Source organism: Austrofundulus limnaeus, unplaced genomic scaffold (assembly GCF_001266775.1).
Source record: "Austrofundulus limnaeus strain Quisiro unplaced genomic scaffold, Austrofundulus_limnaeus-1.0 Scaffold234, whole genome shotgun sequence".
Classification (NCBI taxonomy): domain Eukaryota; kingdom Metazoa; phylum Chordata; class Actinopteri; order Cyprinodontiformes; family Rivulidae; genus Austrofundulus; species Austrofundulus limnaeus.
In genome coordinates, this window is record NW_013952636.1 from 294,134 (window position 1) to 304,349 (window position 10,216).

Genomic DNA, 10,216 nt, shown 5'->3' on the forward strand with positions numbered 1-10,216 from the left:
GTGTGTTTATGGGTGAATGTCTGCAGTGTGAAGCGCTTTGAGTGTCCTGGATGGATAGAAAGGCGCTATATTAGTACAGTCCATTTACCAAAACTAATTTAATAAAAATAAATTTAATAAATTCTTGTCCCTGAGCTGTTGGCTTGCAGTAACTGAGCATTTTAGTTGGACAGCAGTGTTAATGTCTGAAAATAAGCTGCTTTAAAGTCACCATCAACCATAAACTAAATCTGCCATAATGCAGCTACTCACTAGAAACTCCTCAGTGAGTAAAACCTTTAATAATATTTATGTATTTATTTCAGATTTAGTCAGTCATACACTTAGTTCTTATCAGTGTTTAAAAGAGGACATGTCTGTTTTGACTAAACTCTGTTTAGTCAAAGTTAAACATGAAACATCAAAGTTCATTACAAGTGGYMCWTTGAGGGCCACCATAACGCTCATGTGGCCCTCAGTGAAAATGAGTTTGACACCCCTGATCTAGAATGTAATTGCACGTAGTCAGACAAAGCTGTTTTTGTTAAAATGGCCTGCCACAGATGAGACATTCCTTATCCGATTCATCTACCCCTCAAGAAGACACTAACAATTTTAACAAACATATAAAATGCAATTTTTTACGAAAATTATCTACTTCACCTTTAACTAGTCTATCTAAACTTTATTGTTTCACTGTACAAAAAAGAAACCATTCGGATAATTTTGTTTCAAGTTTTTCTTCGGTTTTCACACGACGTATCACATGCAGGCACAGGCAGCTTCTACTGTGAACAAGAGCAAGGAATCTGATTCAAATCTGCTTTCTGTGCACCAGGAAAAGAAAACATCCATTATGTCGGAAGCTTTCATTTAAGTAGCTTCATGGTTTTCCATTCGCTGAGCGCCACTGAACCATCAAGGCCCGGAGTACCAGCACTCGGCAAGTTATTGGGTCTAATACATGCTCAGCTTTAGCAAGGGATGGTCACGCGTTTGTGCTCATCAATGCTGTTTCCTCCAGAAAGCCCAGTTCACCCTGCAGATAATTTTAAATCCACACATTAGTCGTATACAACATGTTGTTTGTATTTTTTTTTCGTGGTTTTGTGGTTTGGGCATTACTGGGAGTCAGAAAGGAATCATTTACATGCAGGTCACCGGAGGTTTTTAACTGTTATCTCATGTTTCCTGTCATTGGACTAAAGGGCTCTCTGATAAATATCAGCTGTTTGGAAAATAAAACTTTCTGGGACACAGAAAATGATTTTGTAAGACAGTATTTAACCAGAAATACACAAGTAATTTCTACCTCTTCTAGTTCTAAATATAATAAAATGTTAACTAAAAACTAAAAGTAGCAAAACACTAGTTGAAAGCTAACAAAAAGCAATACCAGAATGCCAAGTAGCAAAATGTAAACTATAGACAACAAAGCTAAGACAAAAGTAGCAAAACACTAGCTAAAAGCTAAGCTACCAAAAGCAATACAAGAATGCTAGCTAAAAGACAAAAGTAGCAAAATACCAGCTATAAACCAAAAATATAAACTACTTGCCAAGAGGCAGATAGTTAAATAGCTGAAAGCTAAGCTTGCAAAAACAATATCAGAATTTTAGCTAAAAGCCTAGCTAAACACTAGCTAATGGCTAAAAGCTGCTTACTGTAAGGCAGACGTAGCGAAACACAAGCTAAAGGCTACATAATATAAAAAAAATACAAGAAGCAAAATATTAGTTGTAAATAGCAGAACGGTAGCAAATATATGCAAAAAATAAAAGCATCTAAAAACTCCAAAATTAGCTAAATGACAGCTAATGTTTTAATGTTTTTTTAAGGACTTGAGATCTTGGTGTACATTGAAAGGGAAAATATAAGTAAATAAATTTGAGTATTTTGAGAAATATAAACGTTACAAAAACTAAAAAGTCTCAGAAGCCATCTCTTGAACGAGCTGAATGTTTGCATGTACGAACGATGAAAACAGCACAAAGTAGCCTATGTGAAAGTAGTTCATGACCAAAACGTACAAAAATTCTGGAGGTCACAGCTTGTAAATATGCTCAATGTAACTTTTCACACTTTGTGCAAAAGTGTAAGGTGCTCAACCAAAAACTGATTTATTYACACCAGAAAGGTTGTCTAGTAAAAAAAAAGTTTAAAGACAGAACTGGTTGATTAAAAAAAAACAATAACTTTTGAGATTAAAACAACAAAATTAGTGTTATAGATAAAAAAATATGTGTGTGTAGCAAAATTCAAATTGTCTTTAATGTCTGTTCGTTTCCTGTATTTTAGTCCAACAGATCCTAATRAAGCACTTCCTTATGTTCAGAGCAGGGTTTGGACTCCCCGGCCCTGCTCTCCGTCCTCTCCCTCCCGGCTCTGGTGGTCTCCAGCAGCCTCTGCAGGTGATTGATGTAGTCTATGGCCGCCCGCAGCGTCTCCACCTTGCTGAGCCGCTTGTCGTCCAGCTCGTGCGGCAGGTGCTCCCGGAGCCGCGCGTAGCCCTCGTTGACGCAGCGCACGCGGTGCCGCTCCCTCTCGTTGCGCCTCTGGACGAAAGCGGGCTCGAASGGGTAGTTGTCGCAGGCGCCCAGGGGAGCGTGGAAGGAGAAGCGGGGCAGGGGTCTGCAGGGGAAGCCCGGGTCCAGGTAGGCAGCTCGGAGGTGGAAGGCGGGCAGCCGGAGCGCCTCTCGGTAGCGCGCCACAAATGGAACGTGCTCCATTTTACTGTTGAAACAAAGATAAACACATTTAACTAAATTTTTTCCACAGGAGGAAAGATTTAAACCACGCAGCTACGCTCACCTGTGCCTCCCTCRGTCCTCACTGATCTCCTGCAGGTTTCAGGAGGGGCCTTAAGGCTGATTTGGGGCGGAGATGATGCAGCTTTTTCATCAAGATAAAACTGTTTACAGCAAGTTTTCTTCCTTCCGTTGACAGAGTGAAGCAACTCACCACAAAAAGGCAGGAGATTGACTTTATCTTTCATCAGCACAGGAGGTGAAGTTTGGGGGTGGGGGTGAGATGAGATCAGGATTTATCTTAAAAAAAATCATTCAATGATTCATTATAACGTTTAAATCAGAGCAAAAAACATGCTTCATGGTATAGAAGACGTTTGGAAGTTTAAAAAAGTGCAACAAAACTACTTCCCTATAAACCTCTTAAACATGGTATATATGGTGTAACAGGATAATATGGTTTAACCTACATAGTGACAAATAGGGTAATTATGGGGTAACATTAAAGGTAAATACAGGCTGTTCTTAAATACAGGGTAACATACAGGAAAATATGGGGTATTATACATAGTAACGCAGGGTAATTAAGGGGTATTYTGTTATTTATTTACTGTTATTTAATCAGGCAAGTCCCATTGAGATCGCAGATCTCTTTTTCAAGRGAGGCCTGGGCCTGAGGGCAACCTATTGTACATGTTTCTGGGTGACAGAAACCGAATCACCCAGAGAAAACCCACCCAAGCATGAGGAGAACATGCAAACTCCACACAGAAAGACCCCWGGTCCGAACCAGGCATCAAACACAGGACCTTCTTGCTGTGTGGCTTYGGTGCTAACCACTGARCMATCAWGCTGCTAACTTCAGGATACAGGATAATATGGGGTAATATRCAYAGTAAYGCAGGGTAATTAAGGGGTATCATAYGGGAWAATATGGGGTAATATACATAATATAGGGTAATTATGGGCATCATACAGGGTAATTATAAGGTAACACAAAAGGTAAATATGAGGTAAGATACAAAGTACCATGTAGGGAAATTACAGGTCAAGATTGAGGTTAATTATGGGGTAACATTCAAGGTAATTATGGGGTAACATACATGGTTATTACAGGGTAACAGTAATTACGGGTAAGCTTCGATGGCTTTAAATCRTGCCGAATCCCAGTTACTGAAAATGTATTGTGGTATTCCCCAGGGTTCAGAACTGGGACCACGTTATTTTTATTTTATTTATTTATTAATTTTATGGTTTGTTTTTGCTTTTTGTATATAATTGATATTTTTAAGATTTCTAAAAATTGTTAAAAGATATATAGTGTATGGATATGACACAAATATATTTTGTTTCAGAATTATAGTTACTAATAACTGCTTGCAGGGTTTCTTAAGGTTTGATATTAGGAGCACATTAATATTTTGACATGCATGTTTGATATGAGTAGAACTTGAACAACGGTTATGAAGTTAAACTGTTTGCAGACGACACCAACGTATTAGTTGTGAAAAAGACTGCAGGGCTGAGCTGAAAATATCTGTGACCTTTTTCRTAATAGAAGAGAAATTATCACTGCTAATGATAGTTTAAGGGTAGAAGTTCTTCAGCTGTAATTCATAAAAGTAAACCCAATAACAGGATACATTCACGATTTTTTCAACCAAACTGTTCACAAAACTTGAAATAACCATAGWCAAATGATGCAACCATAGCTGTGTTTTAATTTAAATAGATATTTACAAATAATTAAAATGCTATTAACTGAAACAATCAATAAAATGCAGATCTGCGGCGCAGCTTGTGTGGATTTTGGTGCATTCTGGCAGCCTGCAGGTCCTCAAGCTGCTGAAGGAGAGCATCTTTTTCCAGTTCTAACAAGGAGATCTGATGATTCTTGTCGCTCACTTTCTATTAAAGGATAAATACAAAGAAACACAAACGTTAAAAGGGTTAGCATCTGCCGAAATACTGGAAAAATTTCCATCAAAGAAATAAGTTTAGTCTACCTGAGTCAGGGCCGTGTTGTGCCACCGGAGGTCGCTGTCTGCCACGGCGTCAGAAACCCAAGGATTTCTGCTGACGTTGGGTTCACTCATAACAGAACCCAGAGAACCATTAACCCTCTGGATCTGAGATCTGAGGAGGCAGGACCGAGCCTGTGAAGAAGTCCAACACTTTTAAAGGAAACATCTAAGAATTCATGTTAAATATATGAACCTGAACATTTATATCACTGCTACAACATACATCTAAAAGCTTGTTTTATTGCCAACATTATGATTTTTCTCTTTATGTTCTGTGGTTACTATTACAACCGTACCTCCACTAATTCATTCTGGTAGCTGCTCGACCAAATTCTGCTCTCGATGTCCCAACGGGCTCGGTTCTCCTCGAGCCGCTGGTGGTACCAGAGCCGACCCCTGTCCAAAATCTCCAGTCCAGACCACAGGGCGTCCTTCTCCTTCTCCAAGTCTTTCAGACGTTTAATCTGAAATGAGGACCTTCGGATTAAAGGTTTTGTTTATTTGATGGTATGAAGGTACACGTTCACACAAATATCTTTACGATGGGTGACATAAGGCCACCAATCAGAACTGTTGTCTTCCAGAGGCCCCAAGTTATTGTGTTATAACTTCTATTGGTCGGTTCATAAGATGTTTAAAACACCAGAAACAGATTTTTCTGACTTTATCGTGATTATCAAAGCAGTGAACAATGCTAGATTTTAAATTTGTGGAAGCTTTAAGAGGAAATTCTGAGTCAACATGTGGATGTGTCACTCGGCGAAAATAGTTGAGATGGAAACTGGCTGAAGAGTCCGTAAATAGTTCAGTGGAAAGATTTTAATAAAACACTCAAAATAATCAATGTTTTTTTCATCAAACCGAGACAGCTCGATTCAAGATGGCCGCCACGGTTTATTGTGTGTCAAACTTAAACGGGTCAAATCTGGCCCTAAAGGTAGCCTTTTGCGTGAAACAGTTTTATAAATCCAAGCTAATATCGTTAGCTCGGTAGCTAGCGCCGCATTTTCATTAGTAATGTTTAAATTTGGTGTTATTTCCAGAGCTAATTTACTAAAATCATCACGTTTGATCATTTCAACCCATATATCAGGGCTATTCAACTAAATTGCTCCAGGGGCCACAGTTAATGCACAGGGGCTGAACATCCAGCAATTAAAGTCATTATGTAATCAAACCAAGTATTACAAAGATCTGTTACCTTTGAAAATGTTTAYTTTGCTGCATTTAATCATGAATACAACATACTGTGTAATAAAAGTAGTTATAATAAAACAACAAAAACAAAAGTAACACAATAACATCTCTGACTTGCCCAATTTTTAAACCTTTTTTTTTTTCCTTTCATAGTTTCGTCTTCAGCTGCTTGTCTAACTAAAAGAACTTAAAGTAATTAAAGTAAAAAAAATGGGGGGTTGGGCTTAAAGGGCCTGTGACATGCTTATCCTTCAAATACAAAAAGTCAAAGAAAACATTTATATTTAAGAAAATTAGCATAATACACATGGTTTTACCCATTTTGTCTCATAATTGCCRTATATTCKCTCGAATTTGGCTCAGCAAAGTGAAACAGGAAGTGACATCAAAGGGGAACTCTAAGAAAAGAAACTCTCTAGACTTTATTTATTGAAACAATCTTAATTAAACTCTTCTTCAACTCTGATAGTGACTCAAAATAATCTAAAGAAACATCAGATTCTTATCTAATCATTGTAGCGTTGTTCTGTTTACATGCAGACATTCCCCTTTGACATCACTTCCTGTTTCTTCACATGCAAATATCTCAACAACTGTTCATCTCAACAGCGTGAAATTTGTTTTGCAATTTGTTTTCAATGCTCTCTTTCCAAAAACGCTTTCACATTTACTACAAACATTTGATGTCACAGGCACTTTAAATATTGGTGTTAAAAAAATGGATTTACGAGCATAACACAACCAAACCAATTGACCGGGCGAACTTTGGTCACTTCGGATGTGGCCCGCGGGCCGCCAGTTGAATACCCCTGCCATATATTTTGTGCATAATAAATTTGTTGTCCCACATTTTAGCTTTTTATGCTTGACTCTGTGTTTTAGTACCAATTTTAACCTATCATTATCTCCAAGAYGTGTTGCGTCCATRACAAAAYGGTGTGCTTAAGTGAAAAATGTARAAGTAATTGCACTAAAAGTGAGTTGCACTACTTGTCGGGGCACTTTGGCTGCTTCTTCCTTAAATCAGTAAACAAAAACTTGTTTTCAGTTTCACCGTTGAGACAATTAAATGACATGTTGCATTCCATACCTGAAGAAAAGGTCATCAGTTGAACCTTTGACCCAAACGCGAGGCTTTCGTTCACATTTAAAACAACCTTGTAAAAACAAGAAGCAGCAGCTCACCCACAGGTAGAAGCGAAGGGCGTCCAGGCTGCAGAGGCTGGTCCTGAGCGGGATGACGACAACGTTGTAGGAGCCGGAGCCAGAGAGACGGCACGCCATCACACCCCTCATACAGCCAACAACAACAACAAACTCTCCACCAGCTGAGCCACTAACACCAGTGATAGAGAACGACTGAAAGCAGGAGAGGAAAAAAACAGGCACACACACACACACAAAAAAAAAAAAAAAAGCAGAAGGACACACAGAGGCGCAGGCAGCGTGGTGCCTCCGGGGTGAGGGAATGAAAAATACTGCTACGACTGGTTCATCAACATCCAGCGGGGTGGAGAGGTGGACGAGCTGCCAGGGCTGAATCAAATAAAAAAAATAATAAACTGCAGAGCCAATCACATTCAAGATGGCTGCCACAGCAGTGAAGTCAATATYACACACATTGAGCTATAATTCGGCTTGGTAGTAGCTGAGAGCGATCCCCAACTTATACATTGAGCACCGACAGAGTTGACAGGATTTGTCTTTTAGCAAAACATCTCCAGAGCTACTGGATGGATTTGAGCGAATTCCTCACCAAGTCTTGATTGGATCCATGTCTACGTCTGATTGACTTTCAGCTTCAACCCAATTCAAGATGGCCACCACAGCCAACAAACCACAGAGAATACAAAAATGGTTACGACTCAGACAGTTTTACGGATGTGCAGCTAAAGTTTTAMGTGGTAGTAGCTGAGCRTTGTCCTTGAAACATACTTTGAGCATGAGAGATTGTAATACATCGTTGTGTTAAAGTTTGGCATTACGTGTCGTAGTCAACTACGTGTTTGTCTGTTAGCAAAATATCCAGCTAACCACTAGTTAAATTCGAATGAAACTTTCAGAAATGAATCTCCGGTTTGACGTCTAGAACTGACTAAAATTTGGAGTCAGCTCAATTTAAGATGGTGGAGCAGCCAAGCAGATGGTGGAGAACACAAAAATGGGTCCAGCTGAGCCAGTTTTASTGATACTGCACTAAAATTTGTTGTGGTAGTAAGTGAGAGTTGTTCACAACTCGTCCTCAGAGCGCTAATGCCTCAGACAAGATATGGAATGAGTTTGAGAATAATTTCATTTCTCAACATTTGATTTCAGTTTAAAACTCAGCAGGTGATGCGTTCCTTTAACGATTGGTGGGTCTTTGATTTATATTAAAGCGTCACTTTAGTAGGAAAAAAACTGCTTCATTCGTTTTCCGAGAATGTTGTTTTTGCAGAAYGAAAGCGAAGCGCACACCGTCGAGCCTTCTGTCCCGACACGTTCTCCCTGGAATGTGACAGAACCCGGTGGGTTCTGCAGAACCTGCTGTAGCTTCCATCGCTCCAGTGTGAGAGCAGGAGGCAGAGACCCACCGCCTGAACAGGAACCAGCTGCTGTGATGGTGCAGAAACACAGTTTGAGTGGATTTAATGAGTTGGTTTATGCAAAATCAGCAATTCTGATGAAAATGCTTCAATTGAAATAAAAGAAAAAACTTAATTTGACATTTCTGCAGACTTCTGTCCATCATAAGGAGTTTTTTGCTAATTATGTAGTTGTCAGCAAAATATCTCATAAATCACAAGACAGATTTTAATTAAGCTCTCAACTGGACTACGACTTATTAACCTAATTTAATAACTTGCGAACATAGCAAACATGAAACATGTTGAAAACTCAATAATTTTTTGAGATTTTAAGCTAAAATTGGGTGTGGTAGTAGCTGAGAGTGTTATTTACAATGTTTTACGTGATTCATCATTTAAAGAGGGAACTTTAGCAAAAACTGGCGCATGAAGGAGAAAAAAAAGCAGAATTTAACTTTTGTTTTCAATAAATTCTCTTAAATGTGCGACTTTTCCTCATCCTTTGTTCTGTTTCTCCAGTTGCAACACCTCCTCGGTGTTTTACTCGCAGAACTTTCTGTGTTGCGATTCTACGAYGGGTGCGGTTGATCTGTTTCTCCTGACACGTGCAAACACCTCGCACAAAACAAACGGACAGTTTTCAGCGCTGGTAATTTCTACTGAATTCTCACAGCACTGTAGGAACCAATCTTAGTGTTTTAAATAAGCAAACTTTGCTTTTTTACCAACAAAGGAATATGAGTCTGCTGTACCTTTAACCAAACACCAGGTGGCGCCATGCAATAAGAATTAGCTACAGCAGGAAGTCACTCTTATATCTGTTGTTTATTATGCTGAACTAAAATAAATAAATAAAATGAGAAAGAAAACTCTAGACTGCAACAAAACAGCTACAACTAGCTGCTAAAAGAGCCATCTGCAACAGGTAAGATGTTAACTATTCGTAACTTTTTCAATAGCAGTTTTAAATCGCCCCAGAGCAAACATATAATGTGAATCACTGGACTGACTTTAATGAAACGCCCAGAAAATAACCACTAGATTTACATCTACAGATAAATAACTCCGCCGCGTCTAATCGATGTTATCAAACACAAAAATAACTGTAAAGTCATTCARTTTTGCAGAAAAAGAGCTAAAATTTGGGGTAGCAGTGGCTGAAAGTCATCCCCAACACATACTATAAACACACAACCAGGTCTGTTAGAAAAATGTCTCATTGCATGGAAACTTTCAGAAACTAATGTACAAACTGAACCCAATTCAAGATGGCTGCCACGGTTAACTGACCTTTTCCGACACAAAAATGGCCGTCAGTCTGTTTTATAGATATGAAGATAAAATTTGATGTTAAAGTAGCCGAGCATCAACGACGACACTAACTTTTAACTAAAGCTGRTTTGTTTAATACTCCTTGGTGAAAATCAGCAGGTGATACGCACTCCTTCGAGAAATGCTGGGCCTTTTTGTAAATAATTTATCTAATGTCTAACAGAGAATAACTGTCCATTTGTTGCAACACACAAGGTCATGATAACTTTACCCACTAAATGAGGAAGTTGTCAGACTACCACATACAAAAAAGAGTGAATAACTTCACAAGAACTACTTTTTACTTGTTTACACACACGCAGGGCTTACGACACACACACACACACACACACACACACACACACACACACACACACACACACACACACAC

The 10,216-nt window shown here is 38.9% G+C and overlaps 2 protein-coding genes across 5 annotated transcripts; both read right to left on the reverse strand.

The window, feature by feature from the left end:
- Window positions 1–2,158: 2,158 nt before the first annotated feature.
- LOC106525559 (achaete-scute homolog 3) lies at window positions 2,159–3,514 on the reverse strand. 2 transcript variants are annotated; one of them, XM_014019846.1, is made up of 3 exons: window positions 2,941–3,514; window positions 2,791–2,846; window positions 2,159–2,712 (listed from the first exon to the last, which is right to left on the reverse strand). In XM_014019846.1, exon 3 carries the CDS (start codon window positions 2,706–2,708, stop codon window positions 2,289–2,291), a length of 420 nt encoding a protein of 139 aa, XP_013875300.1. In that variant the 5' UTR covers window positions 2,709–2,712; window positions 2,791–2,846; window positions 2,941–3,514; the 3' UTR covers window positions 2,159–2,288. The 2 variants fall into 2 exon arrangements, with proteins under 2 accessions (XP_013875300.1, XP_013875299.1); XM_014019845.1 differs by having other exon boundaries at window positions 2,791–3,514.
- An 897-nt stretch (window positions 3,515–4,411) lies between these two features.
- On the reverse strand, window positions 4,412–7,875 carry sapcd1 (suppressor APC domain containing 1). 3 transcript variants are annotated; one of them, XM_014019848.1, is made up of 4 exons: window positions 7,137–7,875; window positions 5,047–5,227; window positions 4,733–4,882; window positions 4,412–4,634 (listed from the first exon to the last, which is right to left on the reverse strand). In XM_014019848.1, exons 1-4 carry the CDS (start codon window positions 7,241–7,243, stop codon window positions 4,497–4,499), a joined length of 576 nt encoding a protein of 191 aa, XP_013875302.1. In that variant the 5' UTR covers window positions 7,244–7,875; the 3' UTR covers window positions 4,412–4,496. The 3 variants fall into 3 exon arrangements, 2 of the variants coding, with proteins under 2 accessions (XP_013875302.1, XP_013875301.1); XR_001311132.1 differs by having other exon boundaries at window positions 4,413–4,634; window positions 5,047–5,214; window positions 7,137–7,855; XM_014019847.1 differs by having other exon boundaries at window positions 4,413–4,634; window positions 5,047–5,214; window positions 7,133–7,347.
- Window positions 7,876–10,216: the final 2,341 nt, after the last annotated feature.

What these genes read in the sequence shown, in the direction of transcription:
- sapcd1 (XM_014019848.1), bottom strand. Translation starts at nt 7,243, where the DNA reads ATGAGGGGTGTGATGGCGTGCCGTCTCTCTGGCTCCGGCTCCTACAAC. An exon ending in GACGCCCTTCGCTTCTACCT is followed by an intron (nt 5,228 to 7,136) that starts GTGGGTGAGCTG and finishes TTTAATCCGAAG; the next exon opens with GTCCTCATTTCAGATTAAAC. An exon ending in ACAACACGGCCCTGACTCAG is followed by an intron (nt 4,635 to 4,732) that starts GTAGACTAAACT and finishes ATCCTTTAATAG; the next exon opens with AAAGTGAGCGACAAGAATCA.